The sequence below is a fragment of the Microtus oregoni genome, unplaced genomic scaffold (genome assembly GCF_018167655.1).
Source record: "Microtus oregoni isolate MIOR12 unplaced genomic scaffold, Mior012 000003F_ref0000135, whole genome shotgun sequence".
NCBI classification, from domain to species: Eukaryota; Metazoa; Chordata; class Mammalia; order Rodentia; family Cricetidae; genus Microtus; species Microtus oregoni.
This window is the reverse complement of record NW_024543062.1, coordinates 30,952,273-30,979,439: the sequence shown is the minus strand read 5'-3', so window position 1 is coordinate 30,979,439 and position 27,167 is coordinate 30,952,273. Positions and strand designations below refer to the sequence as shown.

General features: G+C 52.6%; 2 protein-coding genes across 3 annotated transcripts; one reads left to right on the top strand and one right to left on the bottom strand.

The window, feature by feature from the left end:
• Positions 1 to 414: 414 nt before the first annotated feature.
• On the top strand, positions 415 to 6,052 carry CUNH12orf43 (chromosome unknown C12orf43 homolog). 2 transcript variants are annotated; one of them, XM_041646693.1, is made up of 6 exons: positions 415 to 563; positions 3,295 to 3,337; positions 3,490 to 3,588; positions 3,962 to 4,035; positions 4,683 to 4,773; positions 5,171 to 6,052. In XM_041646693.1, the coding sequence occupies exons 1-6, from the start codon at positions 416 to 418 to the stop codon at positions 5,493 to 5,495; spliced, it is 780 nt and encodes a 259-aa protein (XP_041502627.1). In that variant the 5' UTR covers position 415; the 3' UTR covers positions 5,496 to 6,052. The 2 variants fall into 2 exon arrangements, with proteins under 2 accessions (XP_041502627.1, XP_041502620.1); XM_041646686.1 differs by having other exon boundaries at positions 5,168 to 6,052.
• Positions 6,053 to 6,906: 854 nt separating this feature from the next.
• Positions 6,907 to 25,698, bottom strand: Hnf1a (HNF1 homeobox A). Its single transcript, XM_041646506.1, has 10 exons — positions 24,895 to 25,698; positions 16,972 to 17,171; positions 14,637 to 14,823; positions 13,988 to 14,229; positions 12,622 to 12,773; positions 12,321 to 12,522; positions 11,608 to 11,799; positions 9,237 to 9,355; positions 9,011 to 9,155; positions 6,907 to 7,758 (listed from the first exon to the last, which is right to left on the bottom strand). Exons 1-10 carry the CDS (start codon positions 25,221 to 25,223, stop codon positions 7,631 to 7,633), a joined length of 1,896 nt encoding a protein of 631 aa, XP_041502440.1. The 5' UTR covers positions 25,224 to 25,698; the 3' UTR covers positions 6,907 to 7,630.
• Between the last annotated feature and the right edge of the window lie 1,469 nt (positions 25,699 to 27,167).

Genomic DNA, 27,167 nt, shown 5'->3' with positions numbered 1-27,167 from the left:
AGTGTTGGGATTAAAAGTGTGTGCCACCACCACCCAGCTGACTTCAGAATATTATTGTTCCCTATGTATATCTCTCATTTTCCCCCATCCAGTTAAGACTGCAAACCAGGCATAGGGGTGCGTGTAACGCCAGATCACAGAAGGATGAACCAAAAGGGTTGAAAATTCCAGGCCAGCCTCTACACAGCAATCCCCTGCATCAAAAAAAAAAATCAATAATTCAAGAAATATAGAGGAAAAAGCGGTTGGAAGACCATTCTGGAGCTCATCTATCAGGACCATGCACCGCCAACGGTGTTCTGTGAACTACAATTCCCATGATGCTCTGAGCGTCCCTTCTTCACGTGGGTCATGTGGAAAGGAAGGGCAAATCAAAAACGGACGCTTCCCCCACAATTCTTTGCTGCATCTCAAGATGGTGGCGCCCGGTGGTACCATGAGTGATTCTGAGAGCTGCAGCAGTAGCAACAGCGATGCAGAGGAGTTGGAGCGATGCCGCGAGGCAGCGATGCCCGCCTGGGGGCTGGAGCAGCGCCCGCAATGGACAGAAAAACCTGGAACCGGTATGGGGCTCTCCGAAGAGCGGGGTTCTTCCCCTGGGCCCTGGAAAGGATGGATGGTGGGTAGGAGTCGCAGCGTCTTTCTGAAGCTCCTGAGACCAAGTGGGGATCACATTCACGCGGAGGGCGATTCCTTTATTCCAGCGGAGGCAGCTGAGGGACCTAAATGTCTCCCGACTGCGCTTTCCTGCATGTGTCCTTACTGCCATTCTCTGGGAAGGTAACCATGATTGAGCTGCATCCCCGTCCTGTATTCTCAAAATCCTGCCTTTCCCGGCCCTCGCATGCTGCCCCATTCTAGGTCACAGTGACTATCTAACCGTGAATCCCTAGCAAACCGGAAATGAATCCGAAATCTGCCAGTATAGGGATTCTTAATCATGGTTAGAAAATCCAACAGGCCCCATGATTTGAAATAGGAAAAAATAGTGCATCTTTACATTCATTCTATACGAAATTAAATTTAACATCTTTTTTTCTCATCCGTGTGAGCCACAAGCCACAGTCGTTTGACAATACCTGCTACTTTGTTGCAGCAGAAGTCACCATATTGTTATAGCTCTCCCGTTACAATCTTTTACAGATACACTGATGTGTCTTGTTCACAATATAATGTTGGAAAGAAATCATTTACACTCTTCTCTACTTTACCATTCCTGCAATCTTTAGACCCATTTCTAGATCAGTAGATGGCAATTGCCACACAAGCCTGCAACTTGTGTGGATCCCCAGTACCTATCGCGAAAGGAGAGAATTGACTCCCACAAGTGAGTCTGTTCCTAAACACCAACCTACAGCAGTAAACATTTCAAGTCTAGGAAGGGGGTCGACATGAAACCCAAGTGTATGACACCAACTGTGAAAGGTGTTTGGTTTAGTTTGTTTGTTTTGTTTTGAGACAGAGTCTCTCTCTAGTGGCCTGACTGGAATTCACTATGTAGACCAGACTGGCCTTAACTCACAGAGATGTCTGTGTCTGCCTCCTGAATTCTGGGGCTAAAGGCGTGCATATGCGCTGCCATAGCCTTTAAAAAGTAGTGATCTTTAGCTGGGCGGTGGTGGCACACGCCTTTAATCCCAGCACTCGGGAGGCAGGTGGATGTCTGTGTGTTCGAGGCCGGCCTGGCTTATAGAGCTAGTTCCAGGACAGGCTCCAAAGATACACAGAGAAACCCTGTCTCAAAAAACAAACAAACAAAAAGTGTTCTTTAAATTTTGTATTGAGTTTTATTTTGCGTGCATGTACTCATGTGCACATGCACAGAGGTGCCCCGTACACATGTGGAGATCAGAAATCCTTTCTCTGCTTTTACCATGATCCAGGGGCAAGTTCCTGGTGAACTGACTTACCTTTTCTGGGAGGTAATTTCCTCAGTTTATAGGTGTAAAAACCAAAAACTTGGGAAGTTAAATGGCTCACCCTGCGTCCGGAGTTGGAGCCTTTTTCTGTGTCCTGGGAGGACTTTGCCATTGCTATAATGGGAGCTGTTCTTCGTGACTTCATGTTATGGAAGACAGGTGTCCATCTCCCAGACATCCACATCCAGGGCCATCAGGCTTTTGAGAGTGTATCAGGCAGGCACACTGTGAACACATAGTGACAGAGACACAGTGATTGCCCTGGAGTCGGTGCCCCACGCTCTGCATTGTTCTGGGAGCCATCAGTGACCATTGTCTTCACTTTGTCCACATCAGACTCTCAGAGGCATCTTTCAGCATCTCTCCCACACAGCGAGCCCACCCCACCATGTAGACTCCATCATTACACTGTATTCAGAGTCCTCAGTGATATGAGCAAATCTCAGTCTGCCCTTCGGCTCTTTGGTCTCATCCTGCTGAGATATGCTATAAAAACCTAAACCAGTTTATATCACTGGAGGCTTTGACTCTTTCACTGACTCGTCTTTCTCAGAACTGTAGTCCTCACACTGCCTTCCTGGGAGACCTGGGTGATGTAGCCCCCACGATCTATCTCTGCTCAGCACCCCAGGTTCCTCCCTCAGCAGCTTGCTTCCCCCTGCCTGGAAGACTCTCCAGGTATTCCTCTCTCAGATTTCTGTCCATCAGTTACCTCGCAAAGCCCTCCTTGCCCACCTGTGGAGGAAGAGCCCCACACACACACTGTGCTCGCCTCTCCTGTCTTTTTCTTTTGTGCTTTTTATACACTGCTGCTGTTATCCAATTTGATACTGTTACTGTCGTTTAGCATCTGTTTTCACCAGGAATGTAAGACCTCTGAGGACACCGACGCTTGTCTGAGCTGTACGGTGGGTGGGGCATCTGGTTATTAATAGTCATTCAGCCGTTCATTGCTCTGCCCACCATCAGCATCCGCAGTGATCCGCACAAAAGCCAGTTTCTTCTTCCACAGCCTACTCCCCATATAGTAGACGTTCAGTGAACCATACTCATAACACACTAGGTTTGCTTGTTAAACATTAACAGGGCCTCCGGAACCAGATGACCTGTACCCTCTTTCTAACCCCCATTACATCAGCTATTAGTCATGCGTGAGCTCAAGGCTAACCTGGGCTATGTAACAAAACCTGGGTTCAAAAAAGGAATTAGTTTTTAGACTCTAGCCATATTATTTTACATGTCTCTGACCCCAAATGGAAATGGGCAGGGCTGGGGACACCCTTGAGCCAAACGTGTAAATCATCTAAAATGTACCTAGCCCACGCTGCTACCGTCCACTCTGTAAACTAAACACCTCATTTTCCTCGCTCCACAGATGCTGCAGGTAAACAGGTGCCAGCATCCCAGCCAAGCCACAGGTACTGTGCTTCGGATAGAAGCTTCTGAGTCACTGTGTGTTCCAGGGGCTAGGCTAGGCAACAGGGTGGCAGCAGGAACAAGACACGTGGGCCTTCTCCTGTGGGGGCAGCTTCTAAGCTGTCAGGAAGTGATGGCCTTCCGTGTGTTACAGGCGCGAGGTGAACAAGCATGACGAAGATGGCAATGAGCTTCAGACCACACCTGAGTTCCGAGCCTTTGTGGCCAAGAAGCTGGGAGCCATGCTGGACAGGTGAGCAGGAGCACGCTATAGCTCGAGATGCTCTCGCCTCACCCTCCCAAGTTCTGGGGTTACAGTCTTGTGCCCCAAACCCAGCAAAAAAAAAAAGAAATAGAGCCGGGCGGTGGTGGCGCACACCTTTAATCCCAGCACTCGGGAGGCAGAGGCAGGCGGATCTCTGTGAGTTCGAGACCAGCCTGGTCTACAAGAGATAGTTCCAGGACAGGCTCCAAAACCACAGAGAAACCCTGTCTCGAAAAAGCAAAAAAAAAAAAAAAAAGAAAGAAAGAAAGAAAGAAATAGAAAGTTTTTAGATTTAAAACCAAAAGGTACTTTTGTTGCTACCCAAAATGTCATCCTAAGTCTTGCACCTGCTCTCCCTTAGCTCCATCGCTGTCTCAGAAGTGTGGAAGAAGCCATGCAAGGCAGAGGTGCAGCCCGTGGCAGAGGCGGAGGACGGTGAGTCCTTGAGGTGCTGGTGGACACTGCCCTGGGGAGGTCCACCGTGTGCACGGAGCGCCGTGGGGCTAGCCGTGCAGGGGGCTGGTTTCTTACATCTGCTCTCCCCACACTCTGAGGCAGGCATTATGGTACCCATTCCCAGAGTGAGCTAGCTCCGGTACCTGCAGAAGCGCTTTGCCTTCTTGTCCCACAGTCTTTCCCGCCTACTCTGTCTGATCCTGTCCTATGTTTGAGCCTCTTTGGAGGCTGCCGCAGGTGAGAGATGTAACTCCTGACTTCTGGAAGCTTCTGAAGGCCAGGTGTGGTGGCACACACTTTTAATCCCTGCACTTGAAGCAGAGGCAAGTGGACCTCTGTGAGTTCAAGGCCAGCCTGGTCTACATAGCAAGCTGCAGGACAGCCAGAGCTACATAGAGTGACGCTGTCTCAAAGTCCACCAGAAGCTTCTGAAGCTTACTGTCTGGTTTGGCAGCCAGTGGGTGGGTGCCTCTCAAGCCCCCTGTCCTCTGGCTCCACAGGAGAGCAAGCCAGCCCTCGGTTTACACGCACATGGCAGGGGGGCCCGAGGACAGACGGTAGCCTCGACAGCTGGATGGGTCAGTGCCTGCTTCTCCCAATCCTGACTCCATCCCCACGATTCATAGGCTTCCGCCTTTTCTTCACATCTATCCCCGGAGGCCACAAGAAGGAAGCTTCTCCGAAACCCTGCCGAAAACGCCAGCCCCCCAGCTCCAGGTAAGAGCCCACAGCCTCTCCTCTCTCTCCTCTCCTGGCTGATCCTGTGAAGTAGCTGAGTCAGGTCCAGATCAAAGGAAGAAGCCTGTCAGATCCTAGGGCAGTGTGCCCCAGCAGGAAGCGCACAGGGTCCTCTCGGGGGAGCTAAGGCTTTCCACACATTGGGCCAGATTCCTCCCTGTATCATTCTTGCCTCTGTTTGGGTGCTGTCAAGGTCCTCATTGTAGATGGGAGTGCTGAGGTCAGAGAGTTAAAGTGACAAGCTGACCTTGGAGCCTGAGTCTGCCTCAGCCCTGAGCCCCAGCTCCTTGGCTGCCTCCACCTGGTCTAGAGGCAACAAGGTAGCTGTGAGTCCCATCCAGTCTCCTGCTAATCCAGCTGCTCTCCCCGGCAGCAGTGACGACAGTGACGAGGAGTGGCAGCGGTGCCAGGAGGCAGCTGTGTCTGCTTCGGACATTCTCCAGGAGTCAGCCATACACTGTGCTGCTGAGGTGGAGAAGGAGGCGGAGAGAAAGAAATTGAAAAAGAAAGCCGAGAAGAAGGCTTACATTGACTTAACCGGAGCCACAGGCCTGAAACAGGAAAAGGAGGCAGGCACCGTCAATGGGGACCCAGCATCACTTGGGACCAAAAAGAAGAAAAAGAAGAAAAAGGCCAAGAAAGCCAGGGAGGCTTCCCTGCGCCCCCCAGCAGAGTGTGCAGCAGCTGGGCCTGCAGACTGACTCCAGCCTGAGGCATCATAGCCGCCAGCTCTTGAGGCTGAGGCGCCTGTGGAGTCCAGGCAAAGCTAAGCCGCTCTCCAGGTCCAGCACCGCCTCCGCCCACAGTGACTTTAGCTGGGCTTGTGGTTCCAGAACATTCTATTACCTCAGGACAGAGGACACTTCCAGTTTTTAAGACTGAGTCTTAGAGCATCCATCTCCCCTACCTGCCCAGCCAGGTGTGACACGTGGTCTTTAGAAATGAGAGGAAGGGTCTCCAGGGTACTGAGGCCCAGGGAAAGTTTGTACCCCTCCCCCAGCCCACACAGACTCAACAGCGTTGCCAGGAAAAGAAGGAAAGATACCCCCTCCTTTTTTACCCAGAATTTTCTTACTCCAAAATTTTTAATATGCCATCCATAAAAACATGTCTAAGTCAGGTCAGTTACTGCATCAGGTGCCAGAGTACTGGGGACCTACTTAATTTAGGGTGCAGGCTTGGCTGCAAGGCCCCAAGTAAGTTCTGGCCCCAGCACCAAAGAAAAAAAGGGAAAATAAATTATCAGTGACCCAAGAAGTAGCCTAGGGACTGCCCTGCTTGATGCTGACCCTCTCTGTTTTATTGTTTGTCTGAAAGAGTCTCTGTGTAGCTCAGACTGGCCTGCGGCCGACAGCCTCCTGCTTCTGCCTCCTGAGTAGGGAGACAGGAATGTGCTGTCAGTGCTGTGGTGTTGGGTGATCACGCTTACTCGGCAAGTGTTTTACCGCTGAACCGCATCCCACCCTCAGTGCTGAAAGTTAGGGGACATCTTAAATAAAAACCGCATGTGGGAGCCCCCCATCCCCCAAATCTGCTTCCTCACCCCAACTTCAAGACTCTGGGAACGGCACCACGTGTGGACTGGGTTCCTTGCAGTGAATCTGCGAGGAGAAGGCACAGGCTTGGGTGGTGTCTCCTCGCCTCGTTTCCAGTGACACAAGAGAAACAGACGTGTGACCATGTGTCTCAGGGCTGTCTATGCCTCAGGGCCCTGGCCTGTGCCCACCTTCCCTCTGCCTTCCCTCCAGCTGCTGAAGGATAAGCAGGAAGCTTCCATACATTTTTCTTTGACTTTACTAAAAGTTAAATAAATGTACAGGCTTGTCCATAGCTGACTGTACGCTGCAGGGGACAATGCTCTCTAGGCTCTTCAGACCCAGACAAGAGCCCCTAAGAGCCAGATCCTCTGCAGTAGGCCCAGGGAGATGAGGCCATGTGTGCTCTGGGTTCTCACAGTCACACTCAAGACCTCAGGTTCCTCAGCATGGCTTTCAGCCCAGGCCATGTAGGTGATTTCTCGGCTGCTCTCAGCATTTTCTCCACCAGACACTGCCCAGACTTGCCTTCTGAGTTCTGCCTCCCTTACACCAGGAAGGAAGAGTTTTCAGGGCCCTAAAACCAGAGGAGCTGATGGCCCGGGACATGGCGAGTCACACATCCTAAGGAACAGGGATGACAACCCCTTTCTTGGAAGCGGCTTTTCTAGTGGAGGCATGAGGCTGGCATCAGAAGACATGTCCATCAGTCCATCAGAGGGAGTAAATGCGGTCCTGGAGCTGGGAGCGGGTGGCTCAGTTCCAGAGAGCCTAGAAGAGCCCTTTGTGCCTTCCCCTTAGCTCCCAGGCCTCACTTGGGAAATGGCTGTTTGGGGTGGGGCGAGTGTTCCACAGATAGGTGCTGGCGCTGGGTGGAATGGCCCTGGGGATGCACCAGAGACAGAAGGCGGCTGTGTGGATCTAGGGCCTCAGGGCTCAGCACACATCCTGTGGGGGCTGCAGACTCTGACTAGGGGTGCCAGCATCACAGGCTTCCCTTTTCTGTTCCAAGTAGCAAGTTTTCTGTTCTAAGCAGCTTTCAAAACACTTCCCAGATCAGGCTGTCTTCCAGCCCTGTTTGGTCCCCTTTCTCAGCTGAGACAGCAGAGAGCCATCCCTCTCTGATGCTGGAGGAGTAACCATGGGATGAAAGCAAAGACTTCTGGGAAGGCCAGGAGCCTATGGTAGGAAACACATGGCAGGCTCAGATGTCCTCCAGGCAGCATGGCCGTTCCCTTCTTGCCCCCTATGCAGGAAGTACAGGCTCTGGGGACCCAGCTCCTGAGAGACAGTCGCCATGGTTACTGAGAGGAGGAGGCCATCTGGGTGGAGATAAAAGTCTCGATAACACCATGGTTGGATGGCAGCAGGTGGCTATGACCGTTGGTTGAGTCGGAGCTCTGGTACAACACCAGGCTGCTGGAGGACACTGCAGAAGCAAATGAGGTCACTGGCTGTCGGTCAAGTCCCCTCTGACCTCCACCCCACCTGTCTGTCCCTAGGGATGGATGCTCCAGAGGGAGAAGGCAGAGTCTCACTTTCTGAATCACAACAGATTCCAAGAGCCTAGGTTATCCCTCTCCCCTCAGGGCCCACAGAAAGCCTCCCAGATGCTGGGCTGAGTCAAACACTAACATGGCTGGAAGTGTTTTTTGCATTACTGGGACTTGAACCCAAGGCCTCACGCTTGAATGCAGCTCTTCAGAAGGTGTTTTATAGATGTGGTTAACAGTGAATTGGCTCTCAGTAAAAGAAGTTACCCTTGACCATGGGGACTGCACACATCTAATCAGAAGCCTTAAACTAGAGAGGAAACTGAATCTTCCTAGATTTCTCCTGCTTGCTGCTGTCCCCAGTGTGTCCCAGTCTGCTGCTGGTCTGCCGGACAGATGGCAGATGCACTTGGCCTGCAGCTGTGCTCCACGGCTCCCTGTACACAGTGTGGATGCTATCTTCGCTGTCGAGAGATCCCAAACTGAGAGTGACAGCGAGCCCTGGGGCTGACCTGAGCCCAGCCTATCTGCCGCCATCACTGTGGGAGACGGCTCCCATTCCTATAGCGAGATGGTGTCTCCAGAAACTGCCTTACAGCCATCCTCAGACCCCAGGCACTGTAAGCCTAGTAGTGGAGTGGGGAAGGCTGAGGGATGCAGGTCTGTTATAATGTAAGAACATGAGCCCTCCCAGCTTCCAGATGAGGCCAGAGCCAGACTCCTGGTTTTGTAAAAACTGAGTTGCTTTGGGTTTGTTTTGTTTTGTTTGTTGTTTTGGTTTTTCAAAACAAAAGTTTCTCTGTGAAGCCCTGGCTGTCCTGGAACTCACTCTGTAGGCCAGGCTGGCATGGGGCTCACAGAGATCCACCTGCCTCTGCCTTCCAAGTGCTGGGATTAAAGGTGTGACCACCACACCCAACAAAAACTGAATTTTTAATTCTGGCCACTCAAAGAATATTAAACAGTGAGTCCTGGGGTGATGGCCTGGTGGGTAGGAGTGCTTCGGGGTGGACAGGAAGAGAAAGAAGCCGATAACTTCATGTTAATCCTTGGGACCCACATGGTGGAAGAAGAGAACTGACTCCTGAAATTGACCTCTGACCTCCACACAGGAGGCAACCCCCCATCCACCCTCAGTCCATTGCACACACCACCTCGCATCCTACTGGGAGACAGCAGACCGCTCACCGGTGGGGCTGGTGCTGAGGCGGTGGGCCGGCTGCAGGTGCTGGATGCTCGATGGGTCCTGGCTGGGGATGTGGATGGTGGTGGCTGGAGATGATGGTTCATGAAGCCCAGGCTCACTGGAGGCCTCTGTGTCTGAGGTGAAGACCTAGGCAACCAGAGTAATGCCCTGAACCCATGGCAAGGAAGTGTGGAGCTTTGGGTGGGGCTTCAGGAGGCAGGGCCTTACCTGCTTGGTGGGCGTGAGGCTGGCAAGGGCACTGAGGTTGGTGTCTGTGATGAGCATGGTCTGCGGGAGCAGGCTTGTGTGCGTGTACTGGGCCACCTCAGGCTTGTGGCTGTAGAGGGCTGGGAGGAGAGGACACAGATGTGGCTCCCTGGACTCTTCCCTCAAGACAGTGCCCTATGGGAAGTGGGCATGGGCAGTGCTTGGGGATCCAGTTGGAAGAGATGAACCCCCTGTCTTCCCATCGTAGGGACCTGCTCTGCTAAACCAAATGGGGAGCAGCCAGGGGAAGGCCCAGCACCAACTCCAGCTCATTGTATGTTTGTCCCCTGTTACCCCAGGGGGCCTGTGCTAAGTACAGCTGATGTATTAGATGCGGATGCTGCTGTACTAAATGCAGGCGGCACTGTTGTACCAAGTGCAGGCACTCTCTAGTACTGTGCTCAGTATGCTATGTTGAGCGGGACCACAGCGAAGGTGCTGTCGCATGAAGCGCAGGTGCCCTGGTACCAAATGCAGGCCTTGAAGGAAAGGCCGGTGGCTCCGTCTAGGTGGGCGTGCAGAGGCTCTGTCTCCAGGGCTCCTCCAACATGAAACAGCTTCACATTTAGCCTCTCCAAGAGACTTGAACACTCGCCTAGCAGAGTAATGCCGTACTCTCCCAGGAACTCCACCACAGCAGAGGTTAGGCCTCACACAAGTCCATAGCCCCTGTCTCCATGCTGAAGTCTAAAAGGTCTGAACCCGAAGCATTGCATAAGGTTGGCCCCATGGCCCATTTGATAGGCCACTTTAGGCAGACCTGATGTGAGGCTATGTGAGTAAGGGAGAGTTGGAGAATATTTTAAAGTGTGTTACTTTTGTTTATGCTGTGGAAAGTTTGTTTAATAATGTAAAAATGTGTTGCTTTTGTTTATGCTGCATTTGTTTAACTCCAGAGCTGTGATTCTTTGCCTGTCTGAAAGACCTGATGGTCTAATAAAGAGAGCTGAATGGCCAATAGTGAGGCAGGAAAAGGGATCGGAGGGGCTGGCAGGCAGAGAGGACAAACAGAAAGAGAAACAAGGACGAAGAGGAGCAAGGAGAGAACCAGGTGAGGAGGAGCTAGAGGCCAGCTACCTGGCTACCCAGTCACCCAGCCATGGAGTAAGAGTGAAAGCAATCCGGGCGGTGGTGACGCACGCCTTTAATCCCAGCACTGGGGAGGCAGAGACGGGAAGAGCTCTGTAAATTTGAGGCCAGCCTGGTCTACAGAGTGAGTTCTAGGACAGGCTCCAAAGCTACAGAGGAACCCTGTCTCGAAAGACAAAAATCAGTGTAAGTCAAATATACAGAAGTAAGAAAAGGAAAAAGCCCAGAGGTAAAGGGTAGTCAAAATAATGTAAGAAAAGCTGGCAAGAAACAAGCCAAGCTGAGGTCGGGCATTTATAACTAAGAATAAGCCTCCTCCGTGTGATTTATTTAGGAGCTGGGTAGCAGGCCTCCAAAAAGCCAAAGAGTGAAAAGTTAAAAAAAAAAAAAAAACCATAATGTGTGTGTGTGTTTCCATGTCTATCCACATACAAGGGTAGGCATGTGAGGCCAGGCAGATCCTCAGGTTCAACCTGCCCTCTTTTGAGGAAGTTCTCCCACTTGCTTGGAGCTCAGCAAGCAGGCCAGATTGGCTGTTCTGAGCCCAGGGATCACCAGTCAGTCTCTGCCTCAGCTCTGGACTTACAGGAAGCACACACTGCCATGTCCCACGCCCCATGGAGTTACAGGAAGCACACACCACCACGTCCCACGCCCCGAGAAGTTACAGGAAGCACACACCACCACGTCCCACGCCACGTGGAGTTACAGGAAGCACACACCGCCACGTCCCACGCCCCGAGAAGTTACAGGAAGCACACACTGCCACATCCCATGCCCTGTGGCTTCTGAAGGATGCCTTTTCAGCATTTGACTGAGTTATTTCCCCCAGCCCTGCATGAATCCTTGGTCTACTTCATGTAATTCCCATCTGTTATTGCACGGCTAACAGTGCTGCCCACACTGGCCTGGAGTAGTATGTAACGTGATATAGCCACAAACCAGCTTTCTGAAAGTGGGAAAGTCATAGGCTGAAGTATGCACAGCCCCAAGGGCCTCAGAGAATAGCTGGTAGCCTGCACCCCAGCACCCAGACAAGCAAGGCTGGGAACGTGATCAGTGGACACCAGCATTGCACACGTTGAGAAGTTCACACTGGCCCCTGTGCACACACACACAAACAGGTTGGTGGCCTGTAGACGCCTGCATCACACACAAGCAGACCACAGCACCTGCCCTGTCTTGTGCCCACCCACAGCCTCCTCTACCCCACCTCCCCTAGGCCAACATGGGGGATGCTCACCGTGGGGGCTCTGCAGCTGGGCCATGGTGGCCATGAAGGGGCTCTGGGTCACGTGGCTCTGTACAGGGGGCATGAGCGGCTGCTGGTAGGAGGGGTGCAGTGGCTGGGAGAACTGGACCGGCTGCAGGGTGGTCAGACTGCTGCCCATGCTGTTGATGACGGGCACACTCTGTGCCTGAGTGGAGGCCAGACCTGGTGCAAGACAGGCAGGAGTCAGCCAAACCTCACACCCGCCACTCTGTCTGCCCTAGACCCGGACCCTCTGAGGGACACCATCCAGGCCTTTAGCTGAGATATTGTCCCACTGGCTTCCCTGGAGCCCTGGAGGTTCCACTGCAGTGGCAAAGCCCCTGGCTTTGCTCTCTGCTCCCCTCTCCTAGCAGCTCCCTGTCTTAGACACCGGGCAATAGTTCCTGCATAGAAAGGGTTTGAGACTTAAAAAAACAAAACAAAACCAAAAACCTAGAAAACATCACACAATGCACCCTTACTGCTTTCACAGTCTTCTCAGACGGTAGGGTTTCAGTGTAATTTCTACACTGTGCCTATTGGTTCTGTTTGGTTCACTGTCTGGGATCATGGGTGCCTAGATACAGACACTCAGAAAGTAGGAATTGGATGGATGGATGGATGGATGGATGGATGGATGGATGCTCTTTCCAGATCCCAAGCTGCAGGAGGCACAGGGGCCCCACTCACCCCCACCTGCTTACCAATGACCAAGGTGGAGGCGCCTGTGTTAGTGAATGTGGAACCCAGGGAAGCAGGCTCCCCAGTCCCAATGGTCATGACCCCAGGCAACGAAGCCATGATGAGGTTCTGCGGCTGCTGGTTAAGTCCTGGAGATGTCTGCTCTAAGCTGTGCAGCGCTGTCAGGGTGCTGACTGGAGGCAGGGGACCCCCAGTGGCTGAGACCTGGGAGGGTAAGTCAAGGTGAGTTAGAGTATTCCCACACTGTCTCCCAACCATAGAAGATGGGGCTAGGAGGGGTCTCCACACGGGAGTCTCACTCACCAGCTTGGCCTCAGTGCTCAGCAGGCTGCTGCTGGGCTCCAGGCCTGTGGGGGACACTTGGTGTAAGGCTGTAGACACTGTCACTAAGGGACCGCCGCTGCTTGAGGGCACCTCAGCTGCCTCGCTGGTTGCAGGCTGTCCATACCGCACACCTGGAGTGGGGACAGTGTCTGGCCTCAGCGCCCCCTTTCCTGTCCTCTCCTGCCCCACAGACCACACCACACCAGAGCTGTTTTCTGGCACCCCGGCTTTCCTCCTGTGCTAGCTGCTCCCAGATCTTTTAATTCATGGTCCCGTGTCCCCCACTGCCTGGTGTGTCCGGCTCTGTGTAGAAGACTCTCAAAGAACAAAGGGACTGAGCCAAATTGGTGCTCATAGAACTTAATGGAAATGAACTGAGTAGAGCAGAGTGGACTGCAACTGGCCAAATTAAATTAAATCTCCTTAAGTGGGACCAGAAATGAGTTGAGCTGGATTGAGCTTTTGCTGAGCTGATCAAAATCCAATTGAAATGGGACTAAATCGAATTGAGCTTTACAGTCAGCCCCTTAGCCACAGGTGCAGCAGCCTCAAATTCAATCAAATGTTAGATAAAAAATATCTGAAAAAAAAATCCACATTCATACCGATCAGGTGCAGGATTTTCCCCTGTCAGTAGACCTCAGCCAATGCAGTTAACTGTCTGCAACATAATTACCCTGTGTCGGTACCGTACGTCACCCAGAAGTGATTCCGTATAGGGTAGGGTGTGCGTGGTGAGAGGGAGCTACTGTAGGGCCTGTCTTCAGGAGGTCCTGGCTCCGCTTCCCAGGTTCCAAGGGATACGCTCTGCATAACGAACTGGATCCCGTGGAATTAGTTTGGTCAAACTGAATCGTTTGCACGGGAATTGGTGGATTAAACTGTGATCTGAACACAGTTGAGTTGAGCTGAAATGGTTTCTTGGTTCATAGATCCACAGTGGTTGTGTTGTGCTGAAGTATCCTGAGGCGAGTTAGGCTGGAGTGGGGTGAGCAGCGTGGTTAGTGTATGGGGTGGGGTGAACCAGTGTGTGGGTCTGGCTGCGTGAAGTGGGTGGAGTACACAGTGTGAACTGGAATGAGGAGGGAGGGTAGAGTGGGTAAGAAGGAAGTGGGAGGAAACGGAAGGGGGAGACTGGAGTGGGTGGGGGGTGCGGGGATGGGGGTGGAGCGCAGGCCGAGAAGAGGGAATGGAGCGCATGAGGCACAGTGGAGGGGTGGAGCGCAGAGTGTTTGGAGTGATTGCCACGGGGGGGGGGGGGGGCGGGGGGGCTCTGGTTCTTCTGCCCATCCTTTTCCTCTTCACTTTAACTTCTTTTCCCAGTTTCCTCCCCCACAGCACTCACCATGGACCTTACTGGGGGAGAGGGCGGATGTGGGCAGGCCGGGGGAGCTGTGAGCTGGCAGCGCAGGGCCCGGACCTGGCCCTGGCGGGGGCCCGTTGTATGTGTCCATGGCCAACTTGTGCCGAAAGGCTTCTTCCTTGCGCCGGTTGGCAAACCAGTTGTAGACACGCACCTCTGTAACAAGGTTGGAGCCTAGCCCCTGTGCCTGTGACGGCGACACCCCCCTCTGGATGCACTCTGCCCTGCAAAGATGGCACCCATGAGCCTCCAGGCCAGACTCAGAGGAGGGGGGAGACATTGAGCAGTGGAGTCTACCCACTCGAATTTGACAGACCCAAAGTACAATGGCAGTCCTGCTGTGTGACCTTGGACAAGGGACTTAGCCTCTTTGACCTTAGTCAAGAAGTGAACAAAATAGATATACAGGGCTGTAGAGGAGATGATAGATACAAGTGACCCCACCCCAAAAGTGTTGCTCGGGTGGGTGGGGGATGCTGAGAATTCACTTCAAAACAATGGGAAGAAACTGACTCCTCTCAATGGACAGCAAGAGTTCTCAAGGACCAGCGACCCCCCCCCCCCCCCCAGAACCCAGAGACACCTTCCCTTCCCCGGCTTGGCCTCAGCCCTGGCCGGAACATCACCCTACCTATTGCACTCCTCCACCAAAGTCTCCCGCTCTTCCTTGCTGGGGTTCTTCTGCCTCTCATAGGCCTGGAACAGGATCTGCTGGGAGGCTGGGCCCCACTTGAACCGGTTCCTCCGCCCCTTTTTGGTTGGCAGCTCATCACCTGTGGGCTCTTCAATCAGTCCCCCCTGCCCTGCGTGGGTGAACTCTGTGGGGACAGAGAAAGGTGAGTAGGGCGTTGACCATGACCTGACCTGCCCGCCCCCTCTGTCTTTGCCAAGGTGCTGAGACACACATCTAATCTGAACTGCAGCTGTGAGCCGGTCGGGAGAGGGCTTGCCTAGCATGCATGAAGTCTGAGTCCAACTCAAAGTCAAGCCCCATCCACTGATAAAAGAGGACTTGGTGCCATAACTGCAAGCACTCAAGATGTGGAAACAGGCAGATCTCTGAGTTCAAGGGCAGCCTGCTCTGTATACCACATTCCAGCCCAGCCAGGGCTACATAGAGAGATCCTGTCTTAAAACAAGCAAACAAACAAACCAACAAGCAATCAATTAACTTGGCGCAGAGTGCAACATTCTGCACAGCGTGGCCTTTTCACAGCCACTCATGCTGCCTCTGAGGTAACCATCTTGTGGCCTGTTCACACCACTCACACTGCGTCTGAGGTAACCATCTTGCTTCTGTCCACACTCAACTGAGTGGCCACAGGAGCCTGGACTAAGACTATACTTGGCCCCTAAACCTGGAACAAAATATTTTTGTTTGTGTCTGCATGTCATATGTGTGGGGTGCCCACAGAGGCCTGAAAGGGTGTTGCAGGTGACCGAAACCCCTCATGTGGGTGCTGGGAATTGAACTAGCGTCCTCATGAAGAATAGCGTTTCTTTTTTCTTTTCTTTTCTTTTTTTTTTTTTGAGACATGGTCACGCTATGCAACTCTGTCTGTCCTAGAGCTTGGTATATAGGCCAAGCTGGTCTCTGATTCACAGAGATCTGACTTTGCCTCATGAGTTCTGGGATTCTTTATCAACTTAGGGCCACAACTGGCCCTAAATATGTACTTCTTAAAAATGAACTCCAATAACTATATGATAAGATCAATGTCATGAGTTACCAAAAAAATTCAAGCTAAAACCACAATCTAATATCACCACGTGTACATCGTGGTGAAAATGAAGAAGACCCACATTAACAAGTGTTGACAAAGATTTGGAAGCCCCTGGAATGCTGAGACCCTGCTGGTTGGAACGCAAAATGATTGGGCAGGGATCTACTAAGACCTACTAACTCCGTAGCCAATAGAATTGTGTGTACACCTTTAGCAAAAAGCACAAGCGAAAATATTCAGAGCAGTCCGATTCACAGAATCAAAAAATCAAAATAAACCAAATGTTCACTAGAAAGGAATAATGTCAGCAAAAAGTGGTGGTGCGCACTTTAATCCCAGCACTGGGGAGGCAGAGGCAGGTGGATCTCTGTGAGTTCAAAGTCAGCCTGATCTACATAGTGGGTTCCAGGTCAGCCAACGCTCCATAGTGAGTCCCTGTCTCCAAAAAATAAAATAACAAGAATACCAAAAAACACCACCACCACAAAAGATGTGTAGATTTTTGTATATTTTTAAAGGATTTTTGTTGTTGTTGTTGTTGTTGTTATTATTGAAGTAAGTCATTCATTCAACTGAAAACTGGAAGACTGTTTCCTCACTGAGATTACTAAGCAGATAGGATGATGGCGCAGGGTTCCCAGGACCAGTCTGTGGCCCTGTGAGGAGAGCCCCTGAAGGCATGCCAACAGAGGAGAAAACCAACCAACCAAGCCAACATGGTGCGCACAGCTCTGAGCTCAGCATGTGGGAAGTGGAGACAGGAGGAACCGTGCAAGAGTCATCCTCCACTGCGTAGCAAGTTTGAGGCTACAGTGGGCTACACATGAGCCCCAAGAGAGAGGGAGAGGGAAAGAAAGAGGTGGAGAGAGAGAGAGAGAGACCAGGCTGGCCTCGAACTCACAGAGATCTGCCTGCCTCTGCCTCCCGAGTGCTGGGATTAAAGGTGTGCACCACCACCGCCCAAAATCCATGTCTTACTATATCATGGTGATCTCTCTTATTTCCCTTAGAGCAGTGTTCTCCTGGAAGGAGAGATACAGCTTGTTTATCTGCAGATCCTGGGTACCAGCCCTGCTTCCTTCCCTCAGTGCCTCATGCAGGGTGGGCAGTAAATTTGGGGACATCCTTCTGGCTCCCTCTCTGTCTCACTTGTCTGTGTGATGGGCGACACTCCCACCCCACTATGAGCTGTGGAGAGCTGTGGGCCCTGCCGGGGGGACACAGACTGGGGTCATTACTTACGCTGAGCCACCTCTCGCTGCTTGCGGACGTACCAGGTGTACAGAGCAGCTCGCTTCTGCGTCTTCATGGGGGTGCCCTTGTTGAGGTGCTGCGACAGGTGGGACTGGTTGAGACCGGTGGTGTCCACCACCTCCCGCTGTGGGATGTTGTGCTGTTGCAAATAGGACTTGACCATCTTTGCCACGCGCCATGGGTCCTCCCTGGAAGGGAGTAAGGATAGGGTCTGCTCAGTGGCCCTTCCTGACAACTCAGGTGAGGCTGGGGTCCTGAGAACTATGGCTCTGCCCTGTGGGTAGGACCTGGACTTGGGTCCCATGGTGGGACCCATGGATGCATAAACAGATTCCCAGTGGAAATTGCCCGTCAAGTAGGGAAGACCTTCAACCTGTGATTCCTTCAAAGTTCCTCCCCTCTTCTGAACCTGCTCATGAGTGTGTGTGTGTATGTGTGTGTGTGTGCATGTATGTGCACACATGCCACAGTAAGTGTGTGGAAGGCAGTTTTCTCCTCCCATCTTTCCAACTCAAGCCACCAGGTTTCTGCAGCAAGCACTCTTACCTGCTGAGCCACCTCATAGGCCTTGCTCAGTGAGTTTCTTTTTTTTTATAGATTTATTTATTATATACATAGTGCTCTGCTTGCACACGAGGGAAGAGCACCAGATTGCATTACAGATGGTTGTGAGCCACCATGTGGTTGCTGGGAATTGTCCCTGGAAGAGCAACCAGGACTCTCAACCTCTGAGACATCTCTCCAGCCCCTCAGTGAGTTTCAAACAGCTGTTAAGGTTAGGAGGAACTGTATGGTTCCCAGAACCCAAAATGGCCTGGCATGCAGTATGCCATGGATGACATACAAGTGAATGAGTTGATGGATGATGGGTGGGTGGATGGATGATGGGTGGATGGATGGATGGGTGGATGGATGGGTGGATGATGGATGGATGGATGATGAATAAGGTTGCTTGGGTAGATGGATGGCGACCTGTTTGGTTGTTTGACTTTTGTTTTTAGACAGCTTAACACGAGGTAGAGTTAGCCTGTAGCCAGGCAGTGGTGGTGCAAACCTTTAATCCCAGCATTTTGGAGGCAGAGATGGGTGGATCTCTGAGTTTGAGGCCAGCTAGGGTTTCACAAGAAAACCCTGTCTAAGGGGTGGGAAGGATTGGCCTGTAGGCAAGATTGTACAGCATTTTCTTAATTAGTGATTGAGTAGGGACCAGACTTTTGTGGGCGGGCTGCCCCTGGACAGGTGGTCCTAGGGTGTAGAAGAGTGCAGGCTGAGGCCAGGCAGAGGTGGTGCACGCCTTTAATCCCAGCACTCAGGAGGCAGAGGTGGCACAGGCCTTTAATCCCAGCACTCAGGAGGCAGAGGCAGGTGAATCGCTGAATTCAAGGCCAGCCTGGTCTGTATATTGAGTTACAGCCCATTGGGGCTGCACAGTGCAATTCTGTCTCTGAAAGTAAAAGGAGTAGGCTAGGACTTGCACAGGGCCTAAGCCTCCTCTGTCCACTTTAATCAGCTCAGGTTGCAGCAGGGGCGCCACCTAATGGCCGCTTTACACAGTGTTTAGATAATAGTGACAGGTTGAGTGCAGAAGCCATTACACTCTTTTCAGTCCCCAGCCGGTTGAATCTGCAGGTTTGGAACTCAGTGACACAGAGGACTGGCTGCATCTCACATTCCCATCTGAAAGCCTCCCCAGCACTCTGAAGCCAGCCCCACAGCCCTTCTCCTCAGACCCTGGAAAAGACATCAACATGACTATTCACGAGAGCAGCAGCCCTTCTCCTCAGACCCTGGAAAAGATCAACATGACTATTCATGAGACCAGCAAAACCACAGCTAGGAATAGCAACGAGCATAATTTTACGGTTGGGGTCAGCATTAAAGGGCCGTAACACGAAAGAAAGTTGAGAACCACCGGCTTAGACCCTCTTCTCCCTCCTATTAGCAGCAGTTACTAGAGCAGCAGGGGCGCAAAGAAAGTGGATGGAGCACAGCAAAGAAATGAGGATGAATTCCGGGGTCCCTGGGAGTGGCCTGCATCTCACAGCGAGCCCAGGAAGTATGTTCCATCCGGACTCTGGCTCCACCTCTGACAAAACTCAGGTTCAGAAAAGATAAACCTTGTCCCGGGTTGATCTTGCTGGGACTCAAGAATACTTCTCATCGCCAGGGACCCCACCTGCACACTCCTTCCTGCCTCCTTTCTCACCCTGTGTTCAGGGTCCTTGGAGCCTCACCCCTCCTCCCTTCCCGGGTGCCAGTCAGGGCTGGGAGAAGCGGGGACAAAGTCCAGCTTGTGCTTCTGCAAACATATTTATCTGGTGGCCTCCCTCCTCGGGCAAGGGCAGCCCTCGCCCTGCTCTCCTCCCTCCCTCTGGCCCTCACTACTTTTTCTCCTCCCTCCTTTACAGGGAGACTGGTCACCTGGCTCTCAGCACAGGTGGGGCTTTTCTTATAGTCAGCCAAGGTCTGTCTGTCTCTCTCTCTCTCTCTCTCCTTCCCTTCTTCCCTCCCTCACACATGTGAGCAAGCATATACAGACTCATTCTGACTCTGCTGGAAGAAGTAAATGGGTCCCCAGTGGGGATGAAGACTTCGGGGCAGAGCCTGGCCCACATCAAGGGTTCAGTATGTGGAATGATATTGTTATAATCAATATCACTGTGGTCCTGTGTGCCCCTGCCCCCTCAGCAGAACCCGGAAGAGTGGACCTCTCCCCTCATCTTATCTCCCTATTCTGGAGTCAAACAGGTGTCCCCACTGTTGGGCGTTTGGCTCTGGTATCCAGACCATGGAGCTAAGAGGCTAGCCTGAGGGGCCACTCCTCTGGAGAGGAAACCAAATGCTTAATGGGGGAAGAGGTCAGGCTTAGATCTGAGGAAGATTCCCAGCTTGGCTACTCTCTCAATGGCCTTGCAATGTGGCTTAGCATCCACGTCCCCCCCCATTTCTTCATATATAAAGTAGAACTAAGCCGGGCGGTGGTGGCGCACGCCTTTAATCCCAGCACTTGGGAGGCAGAGGCAGGCAGATCTCTGAGAGTTCGAGGCCAGCCTGGTGTACAAGAGCTAGTTCCGGGATGGGCACCAAAGCTACAGAGAAACCCTGTCTCAAAAAACCAAAAAAAAAAAAAAAAAAAAAAAAAAAAAAAAAAAAAAAAAAAAAAACCCAACCCCCCCCCCAAACATCTGTGAATAAAATACCAAGCTTTCATCCTTCCCTCACTTCATCCTGGCCAGGCCCCATCTTCCTCCCATGAGGGAGCTTGACCCCCATGTTCCCATATACCCCTTTGCTGGTGAAGAGTGCTACCCCCAAACTGGGCTGTTTCCAGAAATCTCCAAGGTTCTTTGGAGCCAGGATCAAGTTTTGCAATGGAGGAGGAGAAGGAAGAGGAGAATGAGGAGAAGGAGGAGGAGGAGGAGGAAGGGGAGGAGTCCATAGCCAGAAAGCCTCCAGGTCAGCAGCAGCCCAACACCCTTGCCAGTCAACCACGGCCCCTTCTCACAAGGCCCTTCCCATGTCTGGTGCTGCCCACAAGAGTCATCCTCAACAATCATGCCACCAGTCACGCGTGGCACCAGTCACGCGTGGCACCAGTCACGCGTGGCACCAGCCACACATGGCTACCAAGAACTTGAATGGTGGCTGCGATCTGTGAAATGTGAAAGGGCTGGAGAAGCCGTGGTAAAGCTTGTCTACAAGAGCTAGTTCCAGGACAGGCTCCAAAAGCTACAGAGAAACCCTGTCTTGAAAAACCAAAAAAAAAAAAAAAAAAAAAAAAAGTAGAACTAAAGATATTTCCTGTTTCTCAGGCCAGGGATATAGCTTAGTTGGTAAGCATGAAGCCCTGGACTCAGTCGGAGCATCACGTAAAGCTGAGTGCAGGTTGTAGGGGCACACACCTTTAATTAGTGTCTGGAGGTGAAGGAAAAGGCAGGCTCTCTGAGTTTGAAGCCAGCCTGATCTACAAAGTGAATTCTAGAACAGCCCAACTACACAAGGAAGCCCTGCATAAAATAATACTAATAATAACAATCACGAAACAAAGCAGGCATAGTGGCACATACCTATAATCTCAGCACTTGGGAGGTAGAGGCAGGAGGAGCAGGAGTTCAAGATCACCCTCGATATATCAAGTTTGAGGCAAATCTGGCACTTGAGACCCCGTATCAAGTGCTTGTGTGAGAGTGTTTTAGAAATTGTCCAGAGGGAAACCCGAGTTTAATACATCTTTAAACCTTTTGTGAGGGTTTTGGTTTTTGTTGTTGTTGTTTTGAGGCAGGGTTTCTCTGTGTATCCCTGGCTGTCCTGGAACTCACTCTGTACACCAGGCTGGCCTCGAACTCAGAGATCCACCTGCCTGTGCCTCTTGACTGCTAGACTGAAGGCATGCAATGCTGCCTCCATCACCCAGCATCTTCTTGGAAGTTTTAAAGTCCTGAATGGGAATGGATTTCTGGTCAAGCTGAACAGCAGGAATGATTGTGGGGTGGGGTGAACATGCAGAGACAGGCTGGGGGGGGGATGAACATGCAGAGACAGGCTGGGGGGGATGAACATGCAGAGACAGGCTGGGGGGGATGAACATGCAGAGACAGGCTGGGGGGGATGAACATGCAGAGACAGGCTGGGGGGGATGAACATGCAGAGACAGGCTGGGGGGGATGAACATGCAGAGACAGGCTGGGGGGGATGAACATGCAGAGACAGGCTGAGGGGATGAACATGCAGAGACAGGCTGAGGGGATGAACATGCAGAGACAGGCTGAGGGGATGAACATGCAGAGACAGGCTGAGGGGAAGAACATGCAGAGACAGGCTGGGGGAATGAACATGCAGAGACAGGCTGGGGGCGTGGGTAAGCATGCAAAGACAGACTTGGGACTTAAGAGTGCTGTGCAGACATGGGCTAAGCCATCTCAGGCCCAAGTCTGGTCTTACTACTTGAGTAAGTCATTTTGCCTCATTGAGCCTTCCTTTGCTCATCTATGAAATGGGACTACTCGTGTTACGGTTCCATACTGCTTAGCTGTGTGTCATGCTATTGACCCGGTGACTGAGTGTTGTCCTTACCATTCTTCAGAAGAAACTGGGACTTGGGGAACAGAACCCACCATGCTGGCTGGAAAGGGACAGAGCTGGGATGGGAAGCAAGGCAGGGCACTGTCCAGTGAAGCCTCCTGCATGCTGCCCCACTGCTTTGCTCCCAGATGGAAGAACCCTGCTGCTGTTTGACAGGGAGGGAGGGTCAGGAAACAGCAGGCTGGGGTTTAAGCAGTTAACAGCCCGGCTAAAACTCTGGATCCCAATTGCTCTACTAGGAGGACTAGGAGGTGTCCTCAGGGAAGGCTAATCTCTTGCTCGCTCATGCCTGGAGTGTCAGGGCTGGATGGGGGGACCCGGGTGAATGATGACCTCGCAAGCTTTTCCCTGGAGACAAGAAATGGACAGAGAGACAAATGAAATAACTAATGGTTAACTGGAGAAAGTAAGTGAACACTGTGAAGGAGAGAGAAAGTGGGGCACAGCCCACATGCAGATAGGAGCTAAGAGCCAAAGAAGAAGCAGGCAGGAGGGGGTGGTCCTGAACAGGAAGACCAGGACAGGTCAAGGTCATGAGGTAGAAATCAGCTTGTGCATCCAGGGCCAAAGTCAGCATCACAGGCACCAAAGAAGGGGGAAATAGGGGAGGGAAGCTAATGGGAGGGGAGGGAGGCTAGGAGGGGGAGGGGGAGGAGAAGAACTAGAACCAAGGCAGAGAATTTGCCTTTATTCCCTGTCTACCTGGTGGCACCGAGGCAGGGGAAGGAAAGGGACTTGCCCAAGGCCACACACACAGTAGAGATCTGAAGGCAGAAACCTGAGAGGAGAATTGGGGTGTCTGCAGTGGCCTCATGCATGAGCTTATGGGGGTCAGACCCCAGACCCACCCGTCCTCTTTCAAATGTAGGTCTTTGAACCAACGGCTCCCATAGGGAGCTGGTTCTCACCACCCCCTCTTCCAGCCTCAACCTCCTCACTACCCTGGCCTTTATCAGGCAGGGGTCGTCCAGCCCTTTCCCCAGAGTTCCCACTCCCCTGTCCTGAAACTAGAGGTCCCACTTTTGTCCCTGGGACATTTTCAGGTCCCCTTTGTTACCTGAACAATAAGTAACCCAGGTAGTTAGTTATAAACTCCGCAGGAACAAGGAGCTGGTTGATAATTTATAGCAACATCTCGAATTTAAATGGAAAGCAAATAGCACGCTGTTAGCATTAAAGAAAACCAACCTGGGAGAGGAACTCCAGCCTCCTCCCAGCTCAGCCTCTGCCCCCTGCCCCTTCTCCCAGCTGCTCTGAGACCCTCTCCCTTCCTGGCTCCTCTGCTCTCCCAGCTCCTCCAGCCCTCTCCCTCCTCATCCTCCCTGCTGTCCCTCTCCCTGTCTGCTTCCAGGACTCTGCTGGCCCCCAGGGAGCACTTTGACCTCTGCTCAGCAGCTTTGGACCAAGCCCCGCTCCAGCCTCTACTTCCCCCACCATGGGGGCTGCTGATCGAGGGGTCCCACCTACCCAGGTAAGAAGACCCTTGGCACCCCTGTCCCCTGAGCCTCACTCCTGAGCCCCTAGTCCCACCTGGGGCCCCTGAACAGGTCAGGCCCAGCCCCACCCTATCCAGGTTCCTTGTGCCCTGGGTCTGGCAATACTTGGCTCTTTGCCCTTCTCCTGCAGAGAGGCAGCCCTTTGCCCTCTTCTTCCTGCCAAGCCAGGGGGCCTGACTGTTCCCCTGCCCCTTGCCTAAGGCCCAGGGAGGTTCCCCAACACTTCCAGAAATGCTGGGCTCTACCAGCCCTCCCCCACCCCAAGTCAGGATCAGGACCTTGGACAGAAAAGAGGCTGCTTCTTGAATATTCTCCAGAGATTGGCCACAAACTCCTCAGCTAGCCCTTAGGCCCTTTCCTTCATAGTTCCTGCCCCAGTCCGAGTCTGAGCCTCAGTTTCACTATCTGTGAAACTTTAGTAACAGCTTCCTTCTCGGGGCTCATGTCCATATCAGGAGAATTCAGGCACCATGAAACCCCAACAGAAAGTAGCAAGCGGGGAGATATTCACATGAATGTGGAGGCTTTGGGAATGGGGGGGTGTTGTTCCCCACAGCCCCTAGGTCACCCTCCCCCCTCCCCCTACTGGGCATCTCCCAGCCACCATCCCGACAAGTTAATGATCACAGGCCTTATCAGAGCCTTTCACTATTTATAAATTTATAAAACAAAAGAAATAATAAAGGTGTATGGGTAATTAGTAACCAGGTCTGCTTTGCTGAGGAGAGGGGAGGCATCAAGACTGGGACCCACCCCGCACTCCAGGAGATGGGGAGCCAGACAGCAGATGAGGGGTATGGTTTAGGGAGGCCTCCAAAGCTGCTATCTAGTCAGGTGGGTGGGGGCGCGTGGCTATGCAGGGAAGTGGCCGTTCCTAGGCACCATCTGCCTCAGGTAAGAAAACCCCCAGTTCACCCTGTCAGATGTTTAAGGCCCTGGTGCGTCAGGAAATCCCCTGAAATTCCTGACCTCAGCCCGGTCTTCTCAGAGGCTTTTTGCTAAACCTGGGGTATGACCACCTAGCAAAGAAGGTAGAATTTGTAGGAGCGCAAATGACCACAGCGGCTAAAGAATTCTACCATTCTGGTTTCTTTGTCCTCTGTTTCAAAGTGACCTCGGGCCTGTGCCTCCTTTCTGAGGACCGGGCTGCAGACGGTCCTGCTCAAAGATATGGGGTATATGGGACCAAGCAGAGGAGCAGGTCCAGCAAGAACCCCTTGAGCTCTCTCCCCTGAGACCACCAGCCTGAAGGCCACAGCTCCCGAGGACTCTAGCCGGGAAGTGGGCCGCTATGGACTCCTTTCTGGGTGCTGGGGACAGGGTGGGGTCTTACTGCAGAAGTGTCTCCACCACGGCTTTCTGGTGGGCTGCCTCCTCCGGGCTGAGGTTCTCCAACTCTTTCAGAATGGGTGGCGCGAAGTCTTCCCCGTCGTCATCCGTGTCATCCTCCGAGCCACGCGTCTCCCCCAGGCCATTGGGCAGTTCGGCCATGTCCCCTCGACTCCCACCGCAGGACTCCCCCTTGTCCAGGGGACCATCTCCAACCATCAGGTAGGGCCCTGGCTGCTCCCCCAAGGCCTGAATCAGAGCCTCCTTGCTCAGGCCGGACTCCAGCAGGGCAGCCAGGAGCTCCGTCTGCAGCTGGCTGAGCTTAGAAACCATGGCTCCGCTGCCACCAGGCCACGCGGCCCAAGGCCACTGAGCTAGCCGCCTCCCCCACCCGCAGCCGGTGTCTACTTGCCGGCAGGCTGGCAGTCACAAACCAGGCTTGCTATACCCACTGCCCCCCCAAATCCCACTAGTCAAGCCCCGTGGGCACCCCCAACCCCCAACCCTGGCCCCAGCGGCCAGTGAATCAGGGCCCCTGCCTGCTCTGTTTACATTGGAGCTGGGGAAATTCTCCAAGGTTCATATTTATCCGTGTGCTTAGCGAAGGGACTGAACTTTGGACTTCAGCCTTGCAAAGTGCAGGCCTCATGGCAGTGAGAGCGACGGGACCAGCAGCCATAGCCTGCAACTGGGAGTGAGCAGAAGGGCGGATGGGGGAGGTGGAGCGGAGGCCAGGGGCCCTGGGATAGAAGTATCAGCAACCAGGAGGCCTCTGAGAGCAGCGCTGGGTCCCACTGCCAAGGTTTCGGTTGTTTTCAGCCCTGGGGCAGGAGAACTTTAAAAGCAGGTTTCTTTGGCTGCTGAAGCACCAAGACGCTCTGGGCCCCTGGACCAGTTCTCAAGGGCAGACTTAGGTCACATACCCGTGAGTGGAGTCACTGTACCACCCAACAGCAGACTCGCAGTAGGAAAGACTTAAGACTTGCGTCTTAACACTTCACACTTCTGTGTTGATGTCCGTGCATTCCCATCATTATATCATCCCCCCGCCAGGAGGGTAGTGTGTGTGTGTGTGTGTGTGTGTTACTTTTTGAGACAATCTTACTGTGTAGTACAGGTTGACCTTGAACTTCTAATTTTCTGCCTCTACCACAGCCAATTTTAAGAAGTGCCAGGGATCAAACCCAGGGTCTTATGTATTTGGGGCAAGGACTCTATCAACGGAGCCACACCCCTAGCCCCAAAATGCATCTTTTAATTTTTCTCAAGTATGATTTTCTTCATCACTACTTAATGAAAGCACTCAATATTTTTATCTTTTTGAATGTGTGTGTGTGTGTGTGTGTGAGTGTGTGTGAGTGTGGGGGGTGAGTGTGTGGGTGTGTAAGTGTGTGTGGTGTGTAGGGGTGAGTGGGGGTGAGTGTGTGGGTGTGCGTGTGTGGGTGTGCGTGTGTGGGGTGAATGTGTGTGTGAGTGTGGGGGGGTGGGGGAGTGTGCAGGGTGTGTGTGTGTGTGGGTGAGTGTGGGTGAGTGTGTGTGGGAGGGTGAGTGTGTGTGTGTTTGACAGCTCCGGGTGCCGAGGCCAGAGGACAGCAGCAGGAGTCAGTTACCTTCTTCCTCCGTGTGGGAGCCCAGGTGGTCAGACTTGGCCACAAGCACATTTACCTGCTGAGCCATCCTGTTGCTTCTTGAGCTGTTTTTAGTGCACCCCAGCACTGCATCACACTATCCAATCAACTTCGAGCATTCTCATCATCCAGAGAAACCACATCTACTATGCAGCCACTCCCTGTGCAGGTCTCCAGCCCAGCCTCCGACAGCCACAGCCCACCCCCCACCCCCACCCCCCACCCCCGGCCTGCCTAACTTTAGCATTCTGTTTGCAAAGCTCACTCCTCCAGAGCATGGGTTCATCCCCATTTCTTCCTTCTCTGGTGAATAAAGGGCTGTTACTGGGGGGAGACGTGGCTTCCCCACGCATCCGTGAGGGGCTAATTATGGTCCTCTACCTTGTGGTTATGATGAGCAATGCTGTTGCTCGCAGCAACCACATTCAAGCTTTTGTGTGAATGTGCGTTTTCCATCCTTTGGGGTTTTTCATTAATGTAAAAACTGTATCACATGGACAAAGAGTTCTGGACCAGCCAGGGCTACATACTATAAAGTAATTCAAAAACATCTGTGAGCTGGGCAGTGGTGGCGCATGCCTTTAATCCCAGCACTTGGGAGGCAGAGGCAGGCAGATCTCTGAGAGTTCGAGGCCAGCCTGGTGTACAA

What these genes read in the sequence shown, in the direction of transcription:
- CUNH12orf43 (XM_041646686.1), top strand. Translation starts at nt 416, where the DNA reads ATGGTGGCGCCCGGTGGTACCATGAGTGATTCTGAGAGCTGCAGCAGT. An exon ending in GACAGAAAAACCTGGAACCG is followed by an intron (nt 564 to 3,294) that starts GTATGGGGCTCT and finishes CTCGCTCCACAG; the next exon opens with ATGCTGCAGGTAAACAGGTG. An exon ending in CTGGGAGCCATGCTGGACAG is followed by an intron (nt 3,589 to 3,961) that starts GTGAGCAGGAGC and finishes GCTCTCCCTTAG; the next exon opens with CTCCATCGCTGTCTCAGAAG.
- Hnf1a (XM_041646506.1), bottom strand. Translation starts at nt 25,223, where the DNA reads ATGGTTTCTAAGCTCAGCCAGCTGCAGACGGAGCTCCTGGCTGCCCTG. An exon ending in GTGGTGGAGACACTTCTGCA is followed by an intron (nt 17,172 to 24,894) that starts GTAAGACCCCAC and finishes ACTCCCTTCCAG; the next exon opens with GGAGGACCCATGGCGCGTGG. An exon ending in TTGGTGGAGGAGTGCAATAG is followed by an intron (nt 14,230 to 14,636) that starts GTAGGGTGATGT and finishes CCATCTTTGCAG; the next exon opens with GGCAGAGTGCATCCAGAGGG.